This window comes from Emiliania huxleyi, assembly GCF_000372725.1.
Source record: "Emiliania huxleyi CCMP1516 chromosome Unknown EMIHUscaffold_213, whole genome shotgun sequence".
NCBI lineage: Eukaryota > Haptophyta > Isochrysidales > Noelaerhabdaceae > Emiliania > Emiliania huxleyi.
This window is the reverse complement of record NW_005200478.1, coordinates 86,830-111,272: the sequence shown is the minus strand read 5'-3', so window position 1 is coordinate 111,272 and position 24,443 is coordinate 86,830. Positions and strand designations below refer to the sequence as shown.

At 67.0% G+C, this 24,443-nt stretch overlaps 7 protein-coding genes across 7 annotated transcripts; 4 read left to right on the top strand and 3 right to left on the bottom strand.

Moving 5' to 3' along the window:
* The first annotated feature begins 401 nt into the window (after window positions 1-401).
* EMIHUDRAFT_443003 (hypothetical protein) lies at window positions 402-3,652 on the top strand. Its single transcript, XM_005780515.1, has 7 exons — window positions 402-438; window positions 578-973; window positions 1,079-1,147; window positions 1,239-1,646; window positions 1,803-3,119; window positions 3,196-3,275; window positions 3,352-3,652. Exons 2-7 carry the CDS (start codon window positions 590-592, stop codon window positions 3,431-3,433), a joined length of 2,340 nt encoding a protein of 779 aa, XP_005780572.1. The 5' UTR covers window positions 402-438; window positions 578-589; the 3' UTR covers window positions 3,434-3,652.
* On the bottom strand, window positions 3,637-6,134 carry EMIHUDRAFT_430018 (hypothetical protein). Its single transcript, XM_005780514.1, has 4 exons — window positions 6,069-6,134; window positions 5,381-5,959; window positions 4,589-5,307; window positions 3,637-4,488 (listed from the first exon to the last, which is right to left on the bottom strand). Exons 1-4 carry the CDS (start codon window positions 6,084-6,086, stop codon window positions 3,927-3,929), a joined length of 1,878 nt encoding a protein of 625 aa, XP_005780571.1. The 5' UTR covers window positions 6,087-6,134; the 3' UTR covers window positions 3,637-3,926.
* Window positions 6,135-8,990: 2,856 nt separating this feature from the next.
* Window positions 8,991-10,754, bottom strand: EMIHUDRAFT_73160 (hypothetical protein; the record flags this gene model as incomplete). Its single annotated transcript, XM_005780513.1, has 5 exons — window positions 8,991-9,444; window positions 9,553-9,614; window positions 9,712-10,089; window positions 10,176-10,421; window positions 10,578-10,754. Coding segments are annotated over 5 exons (1,317 nt in total), but the record flags the coding sequence as incomplete, so codon positions are not given.
* A 4,360-nt stretch (window positions 10,755-15,114) lies between these two features.
* Window positions 15,115-15,908, top strand: EMIHUDRAFT_114298 (hypothetical protein; the record flags this gene model as incomplete). Its single annotated transcript, XM_005780512.1, has 2 exons — window positions 15,115-15,276; window positions 15,444-15,908. 2 exons carry the CDS (start codon window positions 15,115-15,117, stop codon window positions 15,906-15,908), a joined length of 627 nt encoding a protein of 208 aa, XP_005780569.1.
* A 707-nt stretch (window positions 15,909-16,615) lies between these two features.
* On the top strand, window positions 16,616-19,688 carry EMIHUDRAFT_457020 (hypothetical protein). The gene is made up of 8 exons (XM_005780511.1): window positions 16,616-17,262; window positions 17,341-17,530; window positions 17,602-17,811; window positions 17,884-18,200; window positions 18,274-18,525; window positions 18,628-18,816; window positions 18,879-19,043; window positions 19,190-19,688. Exons 1-8 carry the CDS (start codon window positions 16,630-16,632, stop codon window positions 19,607-19,609), a joined length of 2,376 nt encoding a protein of 791 aa, XP_005780568.1. The 5' UTR covers window positions 16,616-16,629; the 3' UTR covers window positions 19,610-19,688.
* Window positions 19,689-19,809: 121 nt separating this feature from the next.
* GTR2-1 (GTR2, GTR/RAG family GTPase) lies at window positions 19,810-22,113 on the top strand. Its single transcript, XM_005780510.1, has 11 exons — window positions 19,810-20,207; window positions 20,279-20,341; window positions 20,533-20,583; window positions 20,738-20,785; window positions 20,881-20,937; window positions 21,099-21,179; window positions 21,250-21,303; window positions 21,386-21,455; window positions 21,525-21,637; window positions 21,712-21,783; window positions 21,870-22,113. Exons 1-11 carry the CDS (start codon window positions 19,884-19,886, stop codon window positions 21,909-21,911), a joined length of 975 nt encoding a protein of 324 aa, XP_005780567.1. The 5' UTR covers window positions 19,810-19,883; the 3' UTR covers window positions 21,912-22,113.
* EMIHUDRAFT_468737 (hypothetical protein) lies at window positions 22,087-24,201 on the bottom strand (the record flags this gene model as incomplete). The annotated part of the gene is made up of 1 exon (XM_005780509.1): window positions 22,087-24,201. One exon carries the CDS (start codon window positions 24,199-24,201, stop codon window positions 22,120-22,122), a length of 2,082 nt encoding a protein of 693 aa, XP_005780566.1. The 3' UTR covers window positions 22,087-22,119.
* Between the last annotated feature and the right edge of the window lie 242 nt (window positions 24,202-24,443).

Below are 24,443 nucleotides of genomic sequence, written 5' to 3'. Positions count from 1 at the left end.
TGTGTGTGCGTCAGAGACCCCACTGGTGTGCAGCCGGGCTCGTGCGTCGGACAGCTGTCAGGCTGTCGGACCAACATCTGACAGCTATCACATGGTTGTGTGACCGTGAGACTGCTGGGGCAGCGTCTTCCTCCCCATCCATCCATCCACCTCTCTCTTCTCTCTTTGTGACCTGTATGAACGAGCCGCAGGCGCAGCTCTCAAGGCGGAGCTCTGGCTCGCTCCAGATCGCAGATGGGGCTCGCGCCTCGCGTTGCCCCTAGGTTGCCCCGTGGAGCACTTCGAGTTCGGCTGGCCCCTGCCTGCCCGCACCTTCTGTGCGTGCCGCGGGGACAGAGCAGAGAGGACCGCGAACTGGGTCGGCACCAACGCCTGCTCATTTCTTTTGCGCAAGAGCGGCAACCAGGGCGCCAGAGAAGAGCGGGCGCCGCCAGCCAGGTACCAGCTCAGCGCCTTGCCGTGCGGCGCCTCGCTGCTCTCTCCTGCTCGCCGCCTCGAAGCGTCTCGCTGCGCAGCGCCCCGCGTCGCTCCGTTCGGCCTCCGACCCGGCCCGCGCCCGCCGCTCCCCGCGCCGCAGGCGCTGCACATCATGAATGCTCAGGTCATACAGCTCGAGGATGGCTGGAACAAGCTGAAGACGGGCGGCGTGCTCAAGATCGAGGAGATTCTCGAGGATGCGTCGGGCGGCGTGTACAAGCACCGGATAAGCACCGACGAGTACTCGCAGCTGTACACGTGCGCGCTCCCGCCTCTGCGCCCTGCGCCGCCTCAGCAGCGCGCGGCGCGGTTCGCGCGCTCGAGCTTCGCCCCGGCCTCGGCTGTGCGCAGGACGGTCTACACCATGTGCACGCAGAAGCCGCCAAACAACTGGAGCGAGCCGCTGTACAACAACTATTGCGAGGCTGTCATCGACTACTTGACTGCGCGCATCCTGCCGCGCATCAAGGAGAAGCATGACGAGGCGATGCTGCGGGTGCGACGCCGCGCACCCCGCCGGCCCTCGCTTCCCGCGACGCGCATTCGCGCGCGCCGCTCTCTCGCTGCGTCGCGCCGAGCGCTTGTGCCGCGGGTTGCGCAGGAGCTGGTGCGGCGCTGGGAGAACCACAAGACGATCATCCGCTTCCTCTCGCACGTCTTCAAGTACTTGGTGCGCGCCCCACCGCTCCCTTCGCCGCCGCGCTCGCCCCGTGCGGCGGCGGCGCACGGGCCGAGCCGCGCGCCCTCCGCCGCGCGCGCAGGACCGCTTCTACGTGAAGCGGCTGTCGCTGCCTGAGCTGGCAGAGGTAGGGTCGCAAAAGTTCCTCGAGATCGTCTTCAACGCGGTGAAGCGAGAGGTGCGGACGGCGATCCTGGAGCTGGTGCGGCGCGAGCGCGAGTGCGAGCAGGTGGACAAGCAGCTCATCAAGTCGGTCATCGACATCTTCGTCGAGATGGGCGGCTCGCGCGCCTCGCTCGAGACGTACGCGACCGACTTTGAGGAGATGCTCCTCTCGACGACCGCGGACTACTACTCGCGCGAGTCGGCAAAGTGGGCGGGGAACGACTCCTTTCCGGAGTACATGCGCAAGGCCGAGGACCGGCTCAAGCAGGAGCAGGACCGCGTGGCCAACTACCTGCACTCCTCGACCGAGGAGAAGCTGCTCAAGGTGTGGCCAGACCGCGCCACCAGACACGCCCGCACCCATCGCACGTCCCCCGCGGGCGGGAGCCCCCTCCTCGGACCGCGGTCGCCCCTCCCCGCGCCGTCCGTGCGCCGCGCGCCGCGCGCCGCGCGCCACCGCCGCCCCGCCCGCCCGCTCCAGGTGTGCGAGGAGCAGCTGCTGCAGAACCCGGAGCAGCAGCTGCTCGAGAAGGAGCACTCCGGCTGCGAGAAGCTGCTGCTCGACAACAAGACGGAGGACCTGTCGCGGATGTTCCGCCTCTTCTCGCGCATCCCCACCGGGCTGCCGCCGATCGCAAACATCGTGCGCAAGCACATCACCGACGTCGGCCTCGCGCTCGTCAAGAAGCAGTCGGTCAACGCCGAGGGCGACCTGATGCCGTACGTGCAGGAGCTGCTCGACATCCACGACAAGTACACCGAGCTGGTGGGGTCGGGGCCCGAGAAGGGGTGCTTCCAGGGGCACAACATCTTCCACAAGGCGATGAAGGAGGCCTTCGAGGTCTTCGTCAACAAGGACATCGGCAAGAGCGCCACCGCAGAGCTGCTCTCCAACTTTTGCGACAACCTGCTCAAAAAGTCGGGCGAGCGGCTCTCGGACGAGGCGCTCGAGGACAAGCTGGAGAAGGTGGTGCGGCTCTTTGGCTACCTGTCCGACAAGGACATCTTCGCCGAGTTCTACAAGAAGCAGCTCGCGAAGCGGCTGCTGCTGGCGCGCTCGTCGAGCGACGACGCGGAGCGCTCGATGATCGCCAAGCTCAAGCTGCGGTGCGGCGCGCAGTTCACCTCGAAGCTGGAGGGCATGGTGACCGACATGAACCTGTCGCAGGACATCCAGTCCGCCTTCGCCGAGCACGTCAAGGACAAGGAGCTCGAGCTCGACACCGACCTGACGGTGCAGGTGCTCACCACCGGCTTCTGGCCCACGTACAAGTCGGACGAGCTCAACCTGCCAAAGGAGATGCTGCAGTGCATCGAGACCTTCAAGGCCTTTTACGACTTGCGCACCTCGCACCGCCGGCTGCGGTGGGTGCACTCGCTGGGCTCGGCGACCGTGGTGGGCAAGTTCACGCCCTCGGGGAAGAGCAAGGAGCACGACCTGCTCGTCTCCACCTACCAGGCCTGCATCCTGCTGCTCTTCAACGAGGCGGACTCGATGACCTTCTCCGACATCCAGGGCCACCTCAACCTGCCCGCGGAGGAGCTCAAGCGCTACGTGCTCTCGCTCTGCGTCGGCAAGTACAAGATCCTGACCAAGGATCCGGCCGGCAAGGAGGTCGCGCCGACCGACAAAATCACCTACAACGCTGCCTTCTCTGACCGCGCGCGGCGGATCAAGGTGCCGATGATCGCCGCCAAGATCACGCAGGAGGAGAAGGACGCGACGCGAGCCACCGTGGACGAGGACCGCAAGCATGCCATCGAGGCGGCGATTGTGCGCATCATGAAGACGCGCAAGGTGCTCCACCACCCTTTCCGCCCGCCCCTCGCGCCGCCGCCGTGCCCACCCCCCCTCTCGCCGCCGCCCGCCGCAGTCGCTCGACCACCAGAAGCTCGTGCTCGAGGCTTCGACCCAGCTGATGCGCCACTTCAAGCCCGACCCGAAGCAGATCAAGTGCGCCGCCCCCTCCGCGCGGCCCGCCCGCCGTCGCGCCGCCCGCCCCGAGCGCCGCGCCTCCTCGCCCCCGCAGGAAGCGCATCGAGGACCTCATCCACCGCGAGTACCTGGAGCGCGATCCCTCCAACCCCAATCTGTACAAGTACCTGGCCTGAGGGGAGGGGAGGGGGCTCGATCTACCGCTCCCCGCTCACGCCCCCTCCGCGCCTGCTCGCCCGCCGCGCCCTCCGCGCCCAGACGAGGCGAACGAGCCGCGGGCGCGGGGGAGGCGGTGGGCCGCGGAGAGGAACGTGACTCTTGTGTTCGTATGTGTCAACGCGCGCCGCTCTAGTTATGTACAGGGTGCGGCCATGTCAAAAAACCAGGCGACCGGTTTCGCGGGGAAAGCAGCTGTCAATCACACAAGACCACACGTGCTCTTTCTTCGCGCCGCTATACGCGTGTCTCTCACTCTCGTCTCTCTGCTGCGCTCGCGCGCCGCGCGCTCTCACAGGTCTAGGTCTCTCCTAGGTGTACCGTACGCCGCACATACCCCCCGCGCCCTGGTGCGCGGCGCGGCGGCCTCCCCAACGCACCGCGCTCCTCCTCTACGCGCCCCACAGCTCGCACAGCTCGCGTAGAGGAGGAGCGGCACTCGCCCTCCATGTCTTAATCCACCTTGACAGCGCCGTAAATCTGGAGCACAAACCACCACGAGGCGACGAAGCCGATGGTGCCCGTGGTGACCCCAAAGAGGAGCGAGCAGATGAACATGTACGAAAAGTAGAGCATCGTCGAGACGAAGCCCATGATTTCGAGCGTCGACGAGAAGTAGACAAACGAGTAGCCGAAGAGGAAGAGGCCGGCGGAGCCCGTGTTGAGGAAGGAGCGCCACTGCCAGAGGTAGTTTTCGTTGCAGAGCTGGAAGTAGCAGAGCACGATGGCCATCTCGGCACAGGTGATGATGAGGATGAGCAGCACGAGCGCCAGGAAGCCAAACACGTAGTAGAAGCGCTGCAGCCAGATGGAGGACATGATGAAGTAGAGCTCGATGAAGACGGCGCCAAACGGCAGGATGCCGCCGATGAGCATCGTGAAGAGGGGGTGGAGGTACCAGGCCTGGGAGGGGATGACGCGCGGGACCATGTTGGTCTTGACGGGCGGGTCCTTGAGCGTGCCGCGGTAGCCGAGCCAGACGCCCACCCAGACGAGAGGGAAGGAGATGAGGAACCTGCGCGTGCGGCCGCCGGGCGGGGTCGGGGCGAGGGCGGGGGCGGGGCGGGCGGCGAGGGCGAAGAAGGCGGCGGCGGGGCGTGCGGCGCCATATGCACAGCACGGCAAACATGGTTCCGAAGGGGACGGCGCCGGAGGAGTGCTGTCCCCAGATGAAGAAGTTGAGGACGAACATGACTCCGAGCACGATGCCGGGGAAGAGGAAGGCGGTGAGCAGCGTGAGCGACTTCCACTGCGCGCCCTTGAAAGCCTTGTAGGCGAGGGCGGCGCAGTAGCCGGCGGCGACGCCCATCAGGGCGAAGAGCAGCAGCGAGACGGTCAGCATCGATCCGCGGTTCGCGGGCGAGAGGAAGCCGAGCATCGCGCACGCGATCGAGATGAAGGACATGCAGAGCACCTGCATGCCCGTCCCGATCGTGGTCGCGAGCCAGGCGGCGAGCGGCGGCGGGCGGAGGACGTCGGCGTGCACGAGCTTCCAGCCCGACTCCTCGAGCAGCTCCTCCTTCTCCTCCACCGAGTTGTACTCCGCCAGGTCCCGCCGCAGCGTCCGCACCATAATCATCGCGACGATGCCCGACAGCAGCAGCACTATCACGAGCGAGTTCAGGATGGAGAACCAGTGGACCTGGTCGTCGCCCATGTAGAGGTAGAGGTCCCAGCGGCTCGCCCACGCGATCGGCGAGTGCTCCCACACCACGTCGTACGTGTACACGATCTCGTTCGACCACGCGAGCATCGGAGCGAGGTCGGGACGGAGCGGCACCGACGTCAGCTTTGGCGACTTTTCGTCCCACTGGCCTTCGTAGGTGTGCTTGACCTGCGGGAGGGAGGGTCGCTCGCTCGGCGGCGGCGCGCGCCTCCCCGCAGCCTCCCCCTCGCGCGGTGCGCACCGAGTACGCCTCGACCTCGAACCCCACGATCCTGCTGCCCGGAAAGGTGTCCGAGCGGTGGTACTTGACGATGAAGCGGAGATGGTTGTTGACGTAAGGCTTGGTGGGCTCGGTGCCGGGGATGTCCTTGGAGCCGAGGAAGCCGAGCCGGAAGCCACGGTCGTACATGTCCTTCTTCGTCCCGTCCGCCATCTCGGCGATCATCTTCGTCGCCGCCGGCAGGTTGTCCATGATCAGGTGGACGCGGTAGTCCTGCCGCACGCGCTGCGAGAGGGTGATCTTCTGCGCCTTGGTGAGCTCGACGCGGCAGGCGATCCGGAACTCGGAGCGGCCCATGAAGACCTCGTACGGCGAATTCTGGATCACGGCGCCGTGCAGCACCTCGCCCAGGTTCTCTGCCTGCTTGACTAGGTTGTCGGGCCGGCAGAAGGGGAGGGAGTAGTAGTCGAAGGGTAGGTGGGTGCGCGGGCTCGATAGCTTGTGCACGCGGATCTCAACCTTGTCCGAGTCCATGTAGTCGCGCGGCGCCACCCCAGGCAGGTAGAAGGCTTGCGCCGATGCGATCAGCGCCAGAGCGCGCTGAGGGCCGGCGGCGCAGGGGCACGTGAGCATTGCCGACGCGCCGTGTGAGAACGGATGGCAGGCTGCGGCGGCGGCCGGCGCGCGGGGGACAGGGGCGGTGGCGCACCGCGGCCAATCGAGGCATCGTTCGTGCGAGAGAGAGAGTGCAGCGCGACGATGTTTGCCTCTCCCGGCGCCGCCCGCTGTTCTTCTGCTGGCGTGGAGGTCGCTGCGTTCACGGCTCTTGCGTCCTCCCTCTCTCCGACTCCCACGCCCCTCTCTCTCCACCCCTGGCCTCTACCTCTCTGACTCCGCCCTGTCCCTTATTCCTCCTGCTCCTCCCCCTCCCTCTCCCTCCCTCTGCCTCTCCCTGTCTCGCCTCCCTCTTGCCGCGCGAGGAAGAAACCCGTTCCGCTCCTCCCTCTCCCTCTCTCTCCCTCCGCGGCTCGCTCCACGCTCGCGCCCTGCGCGTGTGCGGGCGGAACCCTAGGTCTCTCACGACTCCGTGAACATCTACCGCTACACGAACAACGACAGGGTCCAGTGTGGCGATTTTTAGCAATACCAATGTTTTGTTGCCAGTGTGCGAAAGGAAGGAAGGACTGTCGGTCTTGGTGTGTGTGTGTGTGTGCGTCAGAGACCCCACTGGTGTGCAGCCGGGCTCGTGCGTCGGACAGCTGTCAGGCTGTCGCACCAACATCTGACAGCTATCACATGGTTGTGTCAAACTGGTGTGACCGTGGAGACAGACTGCTGGGGCAGCGTCTTCCTCCATCCATCCATCTCCATCCACTCTCTCTCTCTCTCCACAGGTTTGGTGCGTTAACGTTAACACGGTGTTCATATACGTTAACGGCTAACACCTTAGCCACAGAGGCGTTAAAACGTGTTAACACCGCCCCTCGGGAGGTTGATACGTCTCGATTGTCGTCTGCTGTTACTAGAGAGGTTGGGTGTTGTTGCACTGGCCACTGCAGAGTGGACACGGTCGGTACTGCAAGTATGGGCACTGCCGTCAAAACCATGACCTCCTACGAACCTGGATAGCTAGTGGTTGTGAGACCAGAGCTAACAGATAGATTCAAAGAGCCACAGCGGGTGAGCATTCACACGACCTTCGAGACGCAATGTGGTTCCACATTGTCTTTGACCCGGTGCCGGCTAGCCATCGAAATGAGATTGAGCGACACCATTGGGCAGTGGCCAGTGCCTCCAGGACTGGTCGGGCAAGTATATCTCGTCAAGTGAGCCACCGTGCGATTCGTGTGATGATTCCTGACAATCCTCTCAACCAGCTTTTGTCACAGTTCCCAGTCTGAGAGGAAGTGCAGGGGTCAGTCGACAGTTGGAGCTGTGTCGCCGGCGCGCGGTGGCCTGCCTCCTGGCGCTGCGTCACAGCCGCCTTCTTCCACGCGTGGGCAGTACATGGTCCAGTGCGCGTATTGAGCAGACAGTGCCGCCGCAGAGTGTATTGACGCGGATCCAGGTATTTCTCGGGTATACCCGGACTTTTGCAGGTATGCCCGGGATTTACCCCGAGGACACACCGTGTTAACGGCTGTGTTAACGCCTGTTTTGGAACTGCCGTTCAACTGTGTTAACACCGACCTTTGCACCAAGTGTTGACCACAGTCTGTAGTCAGTGCTGCCCCTGAGGTGTGTGTTAATGTTAACGCACCAGCCCTGCGCTCTCTCTTCTCTCTTTGTGACCTGTATGAACGAGCCGCAGGCGCAGCTCTCAAAGCGGAGCTCTGACTCGCTCCAGATCGCAGATGGGGCTCGCGCCTCGCGTTGCCCCGTGGAGCACTTCGAGTTCGGCTGGCCCCTGCCTGCCCGCACCTTCTGTGCGTGCCGCGGGGACAGAGCAGAGAGGACCGCGAACTGGGTCGGCACCAACGCCTCCTCATTTCTTTTGCGCAAGAGCGGCAGCGGCAGAGACCAGGGCGCCAGAGAAGAGCGGGCGCCGCCAGCCAGGTACCAGCTCAGCGCCTTCGTGCCGTGCGGCGCCTCGAGCTGCTCTCTCCTGCCGCCTCGAAGCGTCGCTGCGCAGCTCTCTACACTCTAGTCTCTAGACTCTAGCGGCCGCAGAAGAGGCCAGAGGCAGAGCCGAGACGCGAGAGCTTCGCGCCGAGTTAGGTAATGGTATGATTCTTTAGATTCTATTCTTGTCTCAGATATGTTGACACGCGACAATCGACATGCTGGTGTTCTCGCCGAGGTGAGCTACAATGAAAGTCAGCTACCACAAACGCGCGGCCGGTCCATATCGCGGTCGAGACTCGAGTGGCACTGTGGGGCCAAGGCAAGCGAGACAGCTCCGCAGGAATCTCTCGAGCGCCACCCGCATGGGAGAGGCGCGCGCAGCGAAGAGAGAGACGAGATAAGGCGCAGCCGCCAGCTCTCGGCCCGCGAGGAGAATGCACGGGCCATGCAAGTCCGAAGTGAGGCAGGCTCGGAGACGGCCCGGGCGGCCCTTGGCGCGCTCCGGCACTCTAGCTCAGACCAGCTCGAGGGCCGAGCGGTCTGTGGCCCCCCCCGCACTCATCGCGCGGCGGCGCAGCTCGTCGGTTGAGAGGCCGGGCGACTCGAGGCGGAGCGCGTCGAGCGCGTCCTCGTGGCGCAGCTCGGCCGGGGAGAGCGCCAGGCCCTTAAGCGCCTGCTCGACGGCGTCGGAAGAGAGCACCGAGCGGAGCTCGGCCGAGCAGAGCTTGCAGGGCTGCGTGGCCGCGGGCGCAGCGGCACTCTCCTTGCTCCCGTCGCCATTCTCGGCGTCAGCGCTCGACTCGTACTCGCTGGCGGTGGAGACCGACTCGGAGAGCTTGACGGTGCTAAGTACGGTGCTGCGCGCCGTGGCGGGGGCTCCCTTGGCAAAGCCGGATAGGTCGATGACGTCGGCGCCGCCGTAGCCCTCCGGCGGGAGGACGAGCTGCGGGTTGAAGCGGCCGAGCGCCCGGGGGCCAAGAAGCGCTCCGCCCTGAGCAGCAGGGGAGGGCGCGGTTCGCGGTGACAATGGGTGGGGCGACGATGGCGAGGCCACGCGAGGCGCCGCTCACGCCTCGTCGGGCCAGTAGAGCAGGGCGCAGAGGCAGGAGGATGCGACGATGGCGAGGCCCATCTTGATAAAGGAGTCGTCGGTGCGCGCGTCGGACGACGCGAAGAAGGCGGCGGTCGTCACGACCGAGCCGAGGTTGCCGCCCGCGCCCACGATGCCGGAGACGACGCCGAGCGCCGACCGGCTCACCTGAGGCACGATGGCGTACGTGCCTCCCTCGGCCATCTGCACAAAGATCGAAAAGACGGAGAGGAGCAGCACGCAGCGGCCGGCCGTGTTTGAGGCCGGGATCTCCTCGAGGGCCATGCCACTCGTCGTCAGGCCGAGCAGGCAGCAGAAGACGCCCTCGAGCGCCTGGCTGATCCAGAGGCTCCAAATGCGGCCCGGCATGCCGAAGCGCTTCCCGAGCCAGTCCGAGGCGATGCCGCCGAGCGAGCGTGCAAAGAGGTTCCTGCAGCGAGCGCGGGGGTGAGTGACCTATGGCCGTCTCTGGGTGAGCGCGGCCGTCTCTGGGTGAGCGCGGCTGGCTCTGGAGAGTGCGCGCATGAGGCCGAAGCACGAGGCGAGCGCCCCCGCGAGCTTGACCGACAGGCCGTGGTACTCGAAAAAGTAGGTCGCCGCCTGCGCGGGGCCGGGCGCGGCTGAGTGTCGCGTCTCGCGGGGCTCGTTGCTGAGAATGGTGGCAGTAATAGAGGGCCGCCGCCGCCTCGTTGGTGACGGTCAGCTCGACGCCGAACGACATGCCGTAGAGCACGCAGAGCAGCCAGCCGTTGAGGTTCGAGAAGCCAACCTTGAGGACGACGTCCGAGCGCGACTTTTGCTTGGCGCCCGAGAGCTCGAGCTCGTCGACGTTCCCGTCGGGCAAGTCGCGGCCGGTGAGCGTGGCGAGGCCGGTGCCGAAGTGGAGCAGGGCCGGGAGCCAGAAGCAGAGCCGCCAGGCCGCGTCGTTGTCCCCCGGGGCGAAGGAGTCGCGCACGGCGAGGAACACGAACGGCATCGCCAGGTTGGTGATTCCGCCGCCGAGGTTGCCCCACCCTCCGGCCGTGGCGTTGGCCAGGCCGACGATCGGCTTGCTGAACATGACACTGACCCACGCCTGCGTGGCGCGGAGAGGGCGGCGGTGCAGTGAGGGGACAGGGGGGCGGCAGATTGTGTGACTATGGAATTAAGGTTGCCTACTACCTTGCATGAGTCGGCTGTGGGGAGAGAGGGAAGGGCCTGGCAGGCGACGAAGGAGGCGAGGCTGATGCCGATGAGCCCGCGGCACACGATGAAGCCCGTGGCGTCCTGCACGTACATCATGCCGAGAATGGGGAGGGTGGTGACCAGCAGGCAGGCCGCCATTCCCCGCCGGGCGCCAATCGTGTCAGCGACGAGCCCCATGATGAGGCGGAAGAAGATGGTGGAGCCTGAGATGGAGCCGAGGTCCTCGCTTGGGGTGGATATAGGGGCCAGATCTTGGAACTAAGGTTGCCTACGGCTACTATCCCCGAGGTGACAAGTGGTGAGAGTAGTACATACCGCCTCCCTGGCACGGAGTAGTATCGAGCTGAGATGTGGCCGAGAGTAGTAGAGCTCGCCTACACTCGCCATGCCAGCGACCGCAGCTTCGCGCTTCGAGATGCCGAGAGCCGGCTTGATGTACGGCATCAGAGGCGCGGGCGCAAAGGTGGAGAAGAAGGTGGAGAAGAAGCCCAGCCACGCGAGGTGGAATGCCCTCATGTGCGGTTGCGCCGCCGTCGTCACCTGGAGCACCGTCGCCTACAAAACAAACCCTGTCTGCACGTCTCGCGCGCGCGTGAACAGGGCTCCAGGCCCCAAATGACGTGTGAGTGTTAGAGTTGTTTGGTATTGCTAAAAATCTATCTCTCCGTCGCCTTGTGCTCGGCGTCCACGGGAAGCGCAAACTCACGCCCGACAATGTCAGAGACGCCGCGCGAGTTGAGGCCGTGGCGCTCACAGTAAGCGTGGAGCCGGTCGATCTCAGCCTCGAGCGCCGCAACGTCGGCCATGGCCACACGTTCTGACAACTTCGACATGCGTCCCGGTGGCGAGCTCGGTGGACGCGTACCCCGGGGGGGGTAAACCGAGCTTAATCCCGAGCCGCTCTTCACACCTTTGCGCTTCAGGCAAGAAGCAATGAAGACGAAAAAAAGAAACAACCAGGACACGCACACGGCCTGCGGGCCGGCGTCGTCTCGCAGGGCCGAACAGCCAGCGAACAAGAAACACAACCCCGCCATTGCATATTCTGAATTCTCGCGCGCGCGGCGTGGGCGTCCGTGTCGCGTGTCACTGTGGCCCGCGTGTGCCACACGGTGAATCCGTGTGCCCGGCCGGTTACCGCCGTGTCTGTGTTTGGTGTTGCCATACAAAACGCAACCCCACTCTCGCTCTCTCCCTCTCCCTCGGAGGACGTGTAGTCGTACGAAGAGATTAGGAGCAGCAGGCGGACCCGAGGGACCACATGTGGAAGACGGCTAGTGCTAGTCCCCCATCGGGAGGACGACCCCGGCTAGTCGCCGACCACACCCACAAAGAACCCTGCACAAAGATCGCAAGGGCGGGGACATGTTCCTTTTTACCCATCTCAACAGTAGAGAGGTGTCCGTTTTTATTTATTTATTTATTTAGGACGGCTTTAGAGGTGTCCCGTTTTTATTTATTTATCCCTCTCCCTCCCTCTCTCCATCTCTTCACAGCTGGAAAAGGGATTTGTCTGCACACACACACTTTTAGCTCGAGCGCGTAGCGGCCAACTCTCGGCCCACCGCTCCAGCAAAGCTTTATACTCAGCCTCCCCCCTTGTGTCTGCGGCGCGTGAGGTGCTACCCTCTCTCGCCTCCACCCCACTCGCCCCGCTCACGCGCCCCCTCCTTCCACCTCGCCGCGAACCGCCGTCTGCGTCACCGCCTGGAGGAAGGTCACGTTGGGCATTGGCTTGTCGCGGTGCGAGTTGGCCTGGCTGTACATGGCGCCAAAGTGCATGCGCCGCTTGCAGCAGAGCAGCGAGCGCGACAGCATCGCAGCCTGCCACGAGGAGAAGAGCGCCGAGACAAACGCGGACGTCAGCCCGCCGAGGTAAAAGTCGACCATCGCGCGCGTCCACGCGCCCGACGGGTCCGCCGCGCCCTCCTCGGCGCACCTGCCGCCGCCGGAGGCGTCGCAGAGCACCGTGCGCGAAGTGTGGCCGATCGGGCCGATGGCGGCGGTGTCGACGACGCGGCGCGCAAAGAGCGGCAGCGCGCGCGCAAGCGAAGGCAGGGCGGGCGAGTCGCCGAGCACGAGCAAGCCCCAGCTGCCATCGCTACCGCCCCTGCTGCCGCCGCCGCTGCCGCCGCCGGTGCCGCCGCCGCTGTTGCTGCCGCTGCCGCTGTTGCTGCTGCGGGCCGCGCGCCGGTCGGCCGCGCCCAAACGCTCGGCAAACCGCTCGCCGTATACGGCGGCGCACCCAAACGCGGCGGCGAGCGTGCCGTTGGAAGGGGCGCGCAGCGCCGGTGGCTCCCCGTCGCCGCAATCGCGTGTGGCGTCGGCGAGCGTGGGCGAGCGGTGCTGCCGGTTCCTCCAGTTGAAGCACGGCCCGCCACGCCACGCCGGGTCGGTGCAGTCGAGGAGAGCAGACTCGAAAGTGCGCCACTGCGCGGGGAGGGACATGCGCGGCGCGACGGCGGCGGCGCTCGCCGAAGCGTCGGCCACCGTCGCGCCAGACCGATGGCGGCGCGTGTTGAGGTACGACCAGTCGGCGTAGCCGGTCCGCAAGTGCAAGCCCACCGGGAACTCGAAGCGGCTCAGCTCTCCGAGCGCGGGAAGCATCGCCGCCTGCAGCCGGCGGCGCGGCCGGAGCATCGCGTAGTTCGCGCACAGCGGCAGCTGGCGCGACGTCCGCCGGCTGGCGGATTGGCGAGGCATCGCGCGCACGGGCTCCGCCCACGGCGCCGTCGACAAAGAAGAGGCAAGCGCCGGCGCGCCCGCCGCCGCGCCCGCCTTTGGCGAAACCGCCGGACGCCACATTTCCTTGGCGCCCCTACTCAGACGAGAGGGCTTCGTGTCGAGGCGTCTTTGAGCAAAGCGTGGCGGTCATGGCCGAACGCCTGTCACGAATGCCGCCCGCAGCGCCGCCCGCAGCGCTGCCCGCGGCGCCGCCCGCAGCCGCGCCCCGCGAGTCGGAGCTGGGGGTGCACGCGCCGGCGCCGCCGAAGGGCAGGCTGTACGGGACCGCCGACCCCGTGCTCCACGCGGCGCGGCGGCTGCTCTGCGGCCAACCTGCAAGACACTCATGAGCCGATTGATCACTGATTCGACCGCTGCTCTGACCAGCCCACCGGCAAGGCGGTCGCCCCGAGGGCGGGGCGGGGAGGAGGGGCGACTGGCTGGCTGGCGCGCCGTTTGCGGTGACGAGGGCGGCGAAGGGCTTGGACTGCTCGAAGGCGGTCTGCTGCTGCATCTCGAGCAAGATGAAGGGCTCCGTCCTCGTGGCCAGGAAGCCGACGATCAGCCCGTCCTTCTCGTCCTACAAAGGGGCACCTCCAGCGGTGGCGAAAAGGGAGGAGGGAGGGAGGAGCCCGGCCCCGCGTCGAGGCGCCTCGAGCGAGCCGCCCATGTGGACGGTCGGCCCGCCGAAGCGCGGCGGAGGAGCCTCCCGCCAGCCCGGCTCGGCGGCGGTGGAGCGGTCGGCAGGGCCGTACTCGATCCTGCACGGAAGGGGAGGGAGGGGTGGGCAGGAGAGGCGCGGCGGGGGGAGGTACGCTCTCGCGGCCGCCTCGGCGCCACGCACGCCCACGTGTGCCTTGCGCACGAGTAGCGAGCCAAGTACGGCGTCTGGCTCTCGTTGCGCGCGGCGAGCGCCCGCCGCAGCCGCCGCAGCGGCGCGCGGCCCCAGCGGTAATCCGCCCCAACCGCGCTGAAGAACTCGCCGAGGTCGAAGCGCCGGGGCCCCGCCCTCCGAGCCCGGCTGCCGCCGACCCGCGCCGCTCGAAGCGCTGACCCGCGCCGCACCTCGCCCGACTCGGCGCTGCTGTTTGAGCCGGGCCGCCACGGCTCGAAGCCTCCGTCCGACATCCACAGGAAGGTGGCGCGGCCGGCGGCGAGGCCGAGCTGGAGGACGGCGAGCCAGCGCGTGAGCGAGTTGCCCACGCCGTTCCACGGGAAGCGCATGTCGACCACAAGCACGCGAGACAGGTCCGCGTGCAGCGCGGCGCGGCGCGCCTCGATCCGGGCGGTGCAGAGGCACTCCTCCTCGTACCGGCCCCGCTCCCGCTGCACGAGCGGCGAGGATGCGAACTGCGGCAGCTGCGGCACCCGGCCGCCGGAGAGCAGCTCCTGTGCCGACCGAGCCGCCGCGACGCGCTCGAGGAGCCGTCGCTCGCTCGTCACGGCGTCGGCCCGGCCTGCGTCCCGAAGCACCCGCCGCTTCTTGTGCCGCGGCTTGGCGGCGGCCCGGCCGCCGGACCTGGCGGCGGTCCTGTCGACGTTTCGCTCCGCCAAAAGGCACACGCCGTCCCTGCGGACGCAGTCGCCACCGCATGGGTCGACCGCCTCGGCTCCCGTCTGCTTGTCTCCGCAGTCGCCGCAGCTTGGCGCCACGGCCGTTGCGCACGCGACCCCGTGCTTTGCTATCCACCGCTTGCTCATGGACTCCTCGTCTTCCAGCTTGGCGCCGAGGGCCAAGAGCTGCTTTGGCGACATGGTCGCGTACGGGTTGAGTTTCGCCCGGTCGCAGGAGAGGCCCTCCCACCGTGTCGGGCAGACGCACACGGGTGGGAAGCGGGCGTCCCGCCAACCGAAGCACCCGCCGCGGCCGCTGCACGAGGCGTTGCAGGCGGAGAGAGCGAGAGGCTGCATGTATATTGCGCTCCGCGGAGCAGCCTGGCGAGGAGTCGCGCCTTGCGGGCGCCTCGCCTTAGTTTGACAAAAAGAATTCATTTCAGCCAGCCCCAACTCCACTGGCGCTCTCATCTCATCACTCTAGCGCCGGCGCGGTTTTCTTTTTCGATGCGTGATAAGCAAGCACTGGTGCTCTGCAAGTCAATCGAGGCGAGGCGCGGCTGCCGGCCAAGCCCTACTCGGTGCTCTGCAACTGCTGGACGCGTCAAGCTCTACTCCTCCCGAAGCTTAGCCCGTGATGGGCTGCGCGTCCTCAACACCCGGTGGTGAGGCCTCGGCTCCTGCGCCTCGGCTCTCACAGCGCGAGCGCGAGCAGAAGAAGCCGTCGACCTGCGGCTCGCTGGTTTGGAATGATGTGGCACAGGGCACGCTGCAGCTGGTTTGGACGGAGAACGACCCGGTGCGAGTGTATTAGTCGGAGCGGTGTCGCTTCGTTGCGCCACCTATCCTTGACCGTATTGCCCCCACCCCCTCCGCCCGTCCTTGGGCCCCGCCCGCCCGATGCCCTTGGGCCCCGCCCGCCCGTGACGCCCGCCCGCCACCCCGCACCCTGGCACCCGGACGCAGGTTGAAGGCGCACTCGCCTTCTTCGAGACGGAGGCCAAGGTGCCGGCGTTCAAGCTGACTCAGAACTGCGGCAGGTCAGACATCATGAAGGGCTTGGGCGGGCCGAATAACACCAAGTTTTACCAGGCGTGGACGCAGTTCATCAAGCTCGCGCAGGCGTGGCCGGGCGAGTTCACGCATGTGCTAAACATGGACGCCAAGCCGCTCGCCATCTACACCACCACCGAGGCCATCAAGGTGAGCCGGATCACGCGCGGCGAGGCGGTGGACCTCTCGCAGGTGACGTGCGTCGCCATCGTGCCCGAGGCCTCGGGAGCGTACCAGGGCGTCACCTCGCTCGAGCTAGGGATGTTCAAGCAGAACTGCAAGAGCGGCGGCGGCGTTGTGCTGGACCTCGTGTCGAGCGCCAGGTCGAGCGCCCCGCCGTCGCCTGTCCATTCGAGCCCAGTGCCGGCCGCCGCTTGAACCTGTAGCTACCCGAGCTGGAACCTGTGTCGAGGGCACTCAGACCAACGTGTGCGCGCGCGCTCACATGACTATCGAGCCCGTCTCGTTCTGTCGTTGTGACTGAGATGGAACCGACCAGTCGCTTGCTTTGACCTTTGTTCTTTCGTGCAGTAAATTGTGAGTGTGGGCCATCATTCTCATTCTTCTGAGAGCGCCTGTTCAACGAAACAAACCGAAAGGCACAAACACACACTGTCACACACAGACATCCCGGAGTGGGCTGCATTTCAACGTTGCTTACCGTGGCGGCTCTCTCCGCTGGTGGCCGCGGTGCATGTTGGCGTGCACCCGGTGTCCCGTGTCCGTGCCAGTGCGCGCCAGTCGAGTCCCGCACCCACAACAATCTCTCTCTCCCAGTTCCGCGCCCGGTGTAATAAAAGGAAAGAAGGAAAACACGCGAACCCACGGGGGGATGGGAGAACCGCACAGGCCGCCACCACACAGGGATTTTAAGGAAAGGAGTGTTCCCTTGGGCGTCTGCCTCCTCCCCCCCTATCTCTCGTGACCTTCATGCCACCTCGCGGTCGTTCCAATCTCGTCGTAAAAAGAAAGAAACCACACGGGGGATGGGATAAAATAAATAAATAAAACGGGCACGCCAAACGAGGGGTGGGAGAAGGACAGGGATGGGAAATCTCTAGGGCGCCACAATTCTTTTTCCCATGTTTTCAGGGCTCGTATGATGATTGTTGGGCTCTCCGTTGCGACGGCGGCCGGCAGCAGCAACAAATGGCCGATCCGGGCGCCTCACGCGGACAAGGTCCCAGCCTCGTTCGACTGCGAAATGCGCAAAGCGGCCTACGACTACGGCCGGAAGCTGCTGCCCCGCTTGGGCTCCTTTGAGTCGCTCTACTACGCGCTTGGACTGAATGGACCGGGCTGCACGGCGCCGATGCGCGGCGCCGACGCAACGTCGCCCTTCCAGCCTGAGCCTGCGCCCTCGGGGAGCATCTTTGTCTCACCTGCGGGCGACGACGAGGGCGCAGGCACCGAGGCGACACCGCTGCGGTCGATCCAGCTGGCCTGCGACCGCGCCGCGGCGAGCGCCGTGCGCACCGTGGTGCTCCGAGGAGGGACGCACTTCCTCTCCTCCACAATCACGCTAAACGCCTCTCACTCCAACCTGCGGGTCATGGCGCACCCCGGCGAAGTGCCGGTCGTTTCGGGCGGGGTCGAGCTCAAGGTTGCGTGGAGGCCGCACGACGTGGGGCGTCGCAACGCCGCCAACGAGACGACCAACATTTGGGTCGCCGACGTGAGCGGGGTGGACGACATCCCGGGCCTGCAGATCGACGGCGTGCGCGCGACGCGGGCGCGCTGCCCCAGCCTGCCGGCCGGCATCTCCGCACACGAGCCGGCGCTGTTGAGCCTTCTCTGAGCCTTCGTGCAGGCGCGCTACCCGAACCTGCCGGGAGGGATCGAGGTGTCGCCCGGCTACGGCGGGATGGTCTCCGAGAAGGACGCCGACTGGACGCCGCCCGACTTCAACAAGTTCGGGCCCGTCCACTTTTACACGGACAACGCCAGTTCGCACGACCGCCCGAACGGCGGCTGGTTCGAGCACTACATGATTGGAGTGGGTCGGGCTCGGTTGGAGCGCGAGCCTCCTCTGCGAGGAGCGCCTCTTCACACCCCCTCACGCCGCGAGCAGGCGGGCTCTGCTCCGTCTACGACCCTCCCGTCTCGTACTGGTGCTCGCGCCACCCGTCTGGCGGAGGCGCCTTCGCCTTCCGCACGCCGTCGGGGGTGACGCCCAAGCCTGGCGCGCTGCCGCACGCGCCGTACAAGGACCCGTCCGGCGCCCGCTCCCTCGCGCGGAGGCACCTGCAGGGGCCCTCTCGGAGCGCCTCCGAGCTCGCCCGTAGGCCCCTCTCGCTTCGTCTGGCGGCTGCGACACACGGCTGCGACTCACGGGCGAGAAGGCCGCGAGTAGGCGCACTCTTCTTCGTGTGGCGGCCTGCGCGCTGGGCCAACTGGATGTTCGAGGTGGGCGCGTACAACGCCTCCTCCGGCAACTTCACGTTTGGCAAGGGCGGCAACCAGGGCGCGCGCGGCGAAAACCGCGGCGGCGACTTCTTCGTGGAGAACATCTACGAGGAGCTCGACGCGCCGGGCGAGTTCTTCTTCGACACGAAGGCGAAGCGGCTCTACCTCTTTTACAATGGCACCGGGCCGCCGCCCGCCGCCGCGTCGGTCGTCGCGCCTTCGCTCCGCACGCTCGTCAACATCAGCGCGTCGCGTTGGGCGCCGGTGCGCGCCGTCTCCCAGAGCGGCGCCCCCTCGCCCGCGGGCCGGCCCTGGACCGGCTCTGACGCGTCTGCAGGCGCGCGGCATCTCGCACAGCGGCGTCACCTTCCGCGCCGCGCGCTACACGTACATGGACCCGCACGGCGTCCCGTCCGCCGGCGATTGGGCGCTGGACCGCGTGGGCGCCGTCTTCCTGCAGGGCACCGAGGGGGTCCGATTCGACGCGTGCTCTTTCGAGCGGGTCGACGGGAACGCGGTGATGGTGTCGGGGTACAACCGCCACGCCGCCATCACCAACTCCGACTTCGCCTTCGTCGGAGGGAATGCGGTCGCCGCGTGGGGGTACACCAACGAGACGGCGTCGGGGCCCGAGCGGACCCGTGGCCCATGCATGACACGACCGTGACACGTCCGCGACGCGTCCCCTCAGGCGTCCGACCCGGGCAGGCCCGGCGAGCGGATCGAAAACTACCCGCACGCGGGGGTGGACGGGACAGACGGCAACCACCCGCGCTACACCACCGTCTCCGGCTGCAGCGCCCGCGAGGTTGGCCTCTACGAGAAGCAGTCGTCCTTCTTCGTGCAGGCCAAGACGGCGCAGTCGACGGCGCGCGGCGACGTCTCTTTCCAACGGGCCGCGGCGATGCGTCCACGACGCGTCCACGACGCGTCCCACGGTAGGTGAGCGGCAACGTCTTCTTCAACGGGCCGCGCGCTGGGATCAACGCCAACGACGGCTTCGGCGGCGGCGACGAGATCTCGCACAATCTCGTCTTCTCCACCTGCCGCGAGAGCGGCGACCACGGCCCGTTCAACTCGTGGGACCGCCAGCCCTTCCTCACGACGGTGCGCGACGGCAGCGCCTCGATGACGATGGCGTGGCGCGAGATCCATCACAACTTCTTCATCGACAACTACAGCCCGCAGGCCCGCCTCCTGCCACTTGCGACGCCGCCCTCACGCCGCCCCTCACGCCGCCGCCCACGCCGCAGGAGGATGTCGACAATGACGACGGCTCGGCGTACTACAAGACGCACCACAACTTCCTCGTCTACGGCGGGCAGGGCATGAAGAACGACTTTGGCGGCCACGACAACCACCACTACTCCAACGTGTACGCCTATGTCGGCCGGGGCCTCGGCGTGTGCTCGCAGCGGCCGGGGCACGAGGACCGCTTCTACGACAACAAGCTCGTCCTCACTGGCAACGACGTCGGCGGCTTCGCCTGCGACGGTGCGGCCAAGACGGTTGTGCACGACAACGAGTACTTCACCGCCAGCGGCTCCATCGCGGAGTGCAAGATGAGCCTGCCCGACTGGCAGAAGAGGGGCGAGGACAAGGGCTCCACCGTCGCGAAGCTGCCCGCAGACAAGGAGATCATCGGGTGGGCGCGGAAGCTCCTGGGCTTCTAGATCTAGCCCACCCGCTCGGCCCCTGAGTCGAAGGAGATGGTCGTTTCCCTGGCGTTTGGGGGTCCAAGAGAAAAGAATCAAAAAAGCGAGATGATGATTTGGACCCCCCGATTGGCTAGTTGGCTTGCCGCGATGCCGGCGGCGGCGCCCTAGGTCATGCCCCAGGTCATGCTCTGCGAGAATTCTTTCGCACCAAGAGACGAACTCTCGGGGGCGAACTCTCGCCGCTAGCTGCCCCGGCACACCTCGGGCGGTTGCGAACGCTCTGCCACCAATGGCATCCGCCCGCCACGACGGGCCCTCGACGCCCCGCGTGCTTTTGATGGGCGCGCGGCGCGCCGGTAAGTCGTCGATCCAGAAGGTCGTCTTCCACAAGATGTCCCCACACGAGACGCTCTTCCTGGAGCCGACGAATAAGCTTGTCAAGAACGACATTGCGAACTCCTCCTTTGTGCAGTTCGAGGTTTGGGACTTTCCGGGCCACGTTGACACCACCTCGGCCGCCGTCAAGCCCGAGCTCACCTTTGGCGGCTGCAGCGCACTCGTCTGGGTCATCGATGCGCAGGACGACCACGCAGAGGCGCTCGCGCGGCTGCAGGTAACGGCCGCCTGAGCGTGGGCCAGCCCTTGTGCTCGGCTGTGGCCAACCCACCCGCCTCCCTCCTCCAGGCCACGATAGGGACGGCGTACCGGATCAACCCGAGCATCGTCTTCGAGGTTCTCGTGCACAAGGCATTCCGCCCGCCACCGCCGCCACCGCAGCGCCGCCCGCCGCCCGCCCCTCGCGCCCAGCACACTGCCTTCCCAGCGCCGCCGACCGGCCGGACCTTCCCTCCGCCGGACGGAGGGCCACACTCTTGCCCAGGACACGTCCAGGACACGTCCCTCACACGCCCCCGACACCTGCCTGTCGCCGCCGCCAGGTGGACTCCTTCTCCGAGGACCAGCGGATCGAGTGCCAGCGCGAGCTGCAGGCGTCCCTCTGAGCGGCCCTTCCAGAGCCCTCTCCGATCCCTCTCGGACCCTTGCTCGACCCTCCTCGGACCCTCCCTGAAGGCGCACCTCTCCGAGGAGCTCACCGCCTTAATTAATTACTCTCCTGATCTAAGTAATATTAAATCTCCGAAGGCGCACCTCTCCGAGGAGCTCACCGCCGCACGGCTGCAGCACGTCAAGGCGCGTGGGAGGGAGGGGGCGGGTGGCGGCGGCGGGGGGGAGGTGAGGGCGAGGAGGGGCGACACGGAGCACCCACAGCCCTCCTCCCGCCACAGGTCAACTTTCACCTCACCTCCATCTACGACCACTCCGTCTTCGAGGCCTTCTCCAAGGAGCATCCCCCCCCCCCCCCCCCCCGACCCAGCCCCTCCTCGGCCCCTCACACACACACACACACACACACACACACACACACACACACACACACACACACACACACACACACACACACACGCACACGCACACACACCCTGGCCCCCCCGGCCTGGAGCAGGTGGTGCAGCAGCTCATCCCTCAGCTGCCCACCCTCGAGTCGCTGCTCGACATCCTCGTCGCCTCGTGCCGCATCGAGAAGGCACACACACACACACTCACACACACACACACACCTACCCACCCCCCTCTCGCGCCTTCTCCCCTCCCAGGCCTTCCTCTTCGACGTCGTCTCGAAGATCTACATCGCAACCGACTCGTCGCTGGTGAGATGCAGCCGAGATGCAGCCGAGATGCAGCCGAGATGCAAGATGAGCCTCACCCCGCGTCGCACCGCCGCACGCGCAGGTCGACATGCAGTCGTACGAGCTCTGCGCCGACATGATCGACGTCGTCATCGACGTCTCCTGCATCTACGGCGCGGCTGCAGCAGCACAGGCGGCAGACAGACTCGAGGTGTGCTCACCTCCGCCCTGCCTCGCTTCAGGCCTCGGCGAGGGGGCTGACGACGGCACTGGCTCCACCGCCTCAAACTGCGTCATCACTCTCAACAACGGCACCGCCCTCTTTCTGCGAGAGATGAACCGCTCGCTCGCGCTGGTCCGCTTGCGCCGCGAACCCCTCCTCGCCCCCCTCGCCCCTCCCCGCGCGGCTCGAGCCCCGCTCCTCCGCAGGTCTGCATCCTCAAGGAGTCTGTGATGCAGCAGCAGGGCTTGCTCGAGTACAACTGCGCCTCCTTCCGAAAGGCCCACCTCCCCCCCCTTTCGCCCTGCCGCTGCCAAGAGCCCATCGCCGCCGCATCTCGAGCCAGCACGCCACCGTCGTCTCTCAGGCGCTCGGAGAACTCTTCCGGCTGCCCAACCAGCCCAAGTGACGCGGCGACATCCGGACTTGGTTGGACAGCGAGACAGGTCGCGGGAGCCGGGAGGTCGTGGAGCTCGCGAGAACCGAGAACAACAACAACCCCCTCGGCCTCGCGACTCGCGCTGTTCTCCGTATTCCGACACCCACCTGCACAGCGCTACGGTGGAGGTGTCCTCTTTTCTGTTATTTGCATGTACAATAGAGACAAAAAAGGAGACTCAGCTGACAGAGGCGTCTGCCATCGCAGAGTCTCCTGCGTCGCTGGGCTCGCGCTCGGCACTTGCGGTGGCGGCGCCCGCATCGCCCTCGGGCTCAGCGGCTGGAGGGGCGGCGGCGGCGGCCGGCACATCCGCACCGGACAAAGGGGGCGGCAGCTCGGCCTTGGCCTCGGGCTTCACCGGGGGAGTACCGATAGCTGCCGCCCCGGCGGCGATCGCGGCTGCTATCGCAGCGTGCATTCCGGGACCACTCGGCGAAGCCCGCGCCTGCTGAGGCTGTTGCTGCGGCGACGGCGGTGTCTGCTGCGGTGGCGGCTGCGTCTGCTGCGGCGGCGGCAGTGACGCTTGCTGCTGCGGCGGTTGCGCCTGCTGCTGCTGCGTGAGCGGTTGCGTTGGCTCAGGCGGCTCAGGCGGCGGAGGAGGCTGCGGCGGAGGTGGCTGCGGCGGAGGTGGCTGTGGCGGAGGTAGCTGTGGCTGCGCGCTCGCGTGCGCCGCCGCAGCTGCGACCGCTGCCACGGCATCCTCCGGCTCGTGCAGCTGGCCAGCCGCGCTCCCGCTGTGCGCCGCGAGCGCCTTCTTCTTGTCCTTGCCGCCCTTGAGCTCGCGCGCCTTCTTGCCGCTCCTCGCCGGACCGGACCCCTCCTCCCGCTCGCGCTTGGCGCCGGCGGCGGCCTCCTCCTTGCCGCCGAGGCCGGGCAGCCGGTCGCGGTAGTTTGCGTAATAGTTCTTGCACTGCGTCGACGTCTTTGTCCCCACCTGCTGCGCGACCTGCGCCCACGCCGAGGTGCCGTGCCGCTGCACCGCCGCGGCGAGCCTGCTGCGCTCCGCGTCCGACCAGCGGTTCGAGGTGGCGCCGCTGGCGGGGAGCGGCGGCAGCGGCGGCAGTGCGGCCGCAGGCTCGGCGACCTCCTCCGACCCCTCTGCGCGGGAGGCGATGTCCGACTCCTTGTACGAGAAGTTGCGCGCGCGCGCGCGCATGCCCTGCCGGAAGGGGTTGGTGACAAAGTCCTTGTCGTTGACCGGCTTGGGCGCCTCGACGGCGCGCGCGGGCGTGATGGCCTGCACCTCGCGGAACGCACGCGGCGTCGAGCCGGGGCGGCGGCGCTGCGTCTTCAGCAGCGTCTTTTTGAGGTCGAGCTTGTACTTGTTGAGGTAGTAGAACTGGACGCAGTCGCCGGGCGACTTCCACTCGAGGAAGGAGGCAATCTTGCGGAAGTTCTTGGGGTAGGTGAGGTACTTTGCGGTGAAGAGGGCCTCCTCCTCCTCGCTCCACACCATCCGCTTCTTCCGCTCGCGCTCGTCCGCCATCACGTCCGGGATGACGCCGTTGCGCGGTATAAACGTCGGCGTGGCAGACAGGAGCGGCTCGAGCAGCATCGGCGTCGGGACCGCGCAATTGGCGCGGCACCAGTCGTCGTTGCGCTCCTTCTTCTCCTGCTCGGCGAGCTGCGCCAGCACTGCGTTCATCTCCTCCTCCGACCGCACGACGTCGAAGGAGCCGACCGTGCGGTTGCGGCTGGCGCGCCCGCCGCTGGCGCCGTCGTCGTGAGCCGTCTTGAGCGACTTGCGCTTCTCGCGCTCCCGCTCGCGCTTGGCCGTCGCGGTGTCCCACGCGCGCTGCAGCTGGGAGAAGCGCGCGCGGAGCTGCGCGTTCGTCTGCTCGAGGCCCTGCGCGCGCTCGCGCACCGCCGGAAGCAGCCGCCGCGCCATCTTTGCGCGGCTGGCGAGGTTGGCGCGGTACAGCGGCAGCTCGGAGGCGAAGACGGGCTCGTCGTTCCGCCCCACGCGGCCGCCCTCCTCGAGCCGGGCGAGAAGCGCCTCGTGCGACTTCTCGGCCGCCTTCGCGTTGCGCATGTAGAGCAGCTCGATCAGGTCGGGGATCGACATCGCCTCGCGCCGCGAGGCCGTCGATGACGAGCCGCCACCGTCCGCGCCGCTCGGGGTGCTCGCCTGGAGCGCCTTGGCCTCGACGAGGGCGGCGGCGCGCTGCGCGGCGGTACGCTTCGCCTCGGCGACCTCGATGATCTTCTCCTTCTCCTCGATCACCGTCTCGATGTCGTCGATCTTGCCCAGCAGCTCCATCTTGCTCGGCTTTGGCGCCGCCGGAGCGGGCGCCGGAGCGGGCTCGGGCGCGGCCCGCTCGCCAACCGGGAGGGCGTCGTCGTCTGCCGCGGCGGGAGCCGGCTCGCCGTCGTCGGGAGCGGCCGCCTCGGGCGCGGGCGCGGGGGGAGCCGGGTCGGGAGCCGCCGCCTCGGGCGCCTCGGCGGGCGCGGCCGCCTTCGGCCGCGGCGCGGTGGCCGCAGGCGCCTCCGCGTCGGCCGCCG

What these genes read in the sequence shown, in the direction of transcription:
- EMIHUDRAFT_443003 (XM_005780515.1), top strand. Translation starts at nt 590, where the DNA reads ATGAATGCTCAGGTCATACAGCTCGAGGATGGCTGGAACAAGCTGAAG. An exon ending in ATGACGAGGCGATGCTGCGG is followed by an intron (nt 974 to 1,078) that starts GTGCGACGCCGC and finishes CGGGTTGCGCAG; the next exon opens with GAGCTGGTGCGGCGCTGGGA. An exon ending in CCCGACCCGAAGCAGATCAA is followed by an intron (nt 3,276 to 3,351) that starts GTGCGCCGCCCC and finishes TCGCCCCCGCAG; the next exon opens with GAAGCGCATCGAGGACCTCA.
- EMIHUDRAFT_430018 (XM_005780514.1), bottom strand. An exon ending in TCGAGGTCGAGGCGTACTCG is followed by an intron (nt 5,308 to 5,380) that starts GTGCGCACCGCG and finishes TCCCTCCCGCAG; the next exon opens with GTCAAGCACACCTACGAAGG. An exon ending in GGAACCATGTTTGCCGTGCT is followed by an intron (nt 4,489 to 4,588) that starts GTGCATATGGCG and finishes CCGCACGCGCAG; the next exon opens with GTTCCTCATCTCCTTCCCTC.
- GTR2-1 (XM_005780510.1), top strand. Translation starts at nt 19,884, where the DNA reads ATGGCATCCGCCCGCCACGACGGGCCCTCGACGCCCCGCGTGCTTTTG. An exon ending in TCTTCGAGGCCTTCTCCAAG is followed by an intron (nt 20,938 to 21,098) that starts GAGCATCCCCCC and finishes GGCCTGGAGCAG; the next exon opens with GTGGTGCAGCAGCTCATCCC. An exon ending in CCTCGTGCCGCATCGAGAAG is followed by an intron (nt 21,180 to 21,249) that starts GCACACACACAC and finishes CTCCCCTCCCAG; the next exon opens with GCCTTCCTCTTCGACGTCGT.
- EMIHUDRAFT_457020 (XM_005780511.1), top strand. Translation starts at nt 16,630, where the DNA reads ATGATGATTGTTGGGCTCTCCGTTGCGACGGCGGCCGGCAGCAGCAAC. An exon ending in AGTCGACGGCGCGCGGCGAC is followed by an intron (nt 18,817 to 18,878) that starts GTCTCTTTCCAA and finishes GTCCCACGGTAG; the next exon opens with GTGAGCGGCAACGTCTTCTT. An exon ending in GCCAGCCCTTCCTCACGACG is followed by an intron (nt 19,044 to 19,189) that starts GTGCGCGACGGC and finishes CCCACGCCGCAG; the next exon opens with GAGGATGTCGACAATGACGA.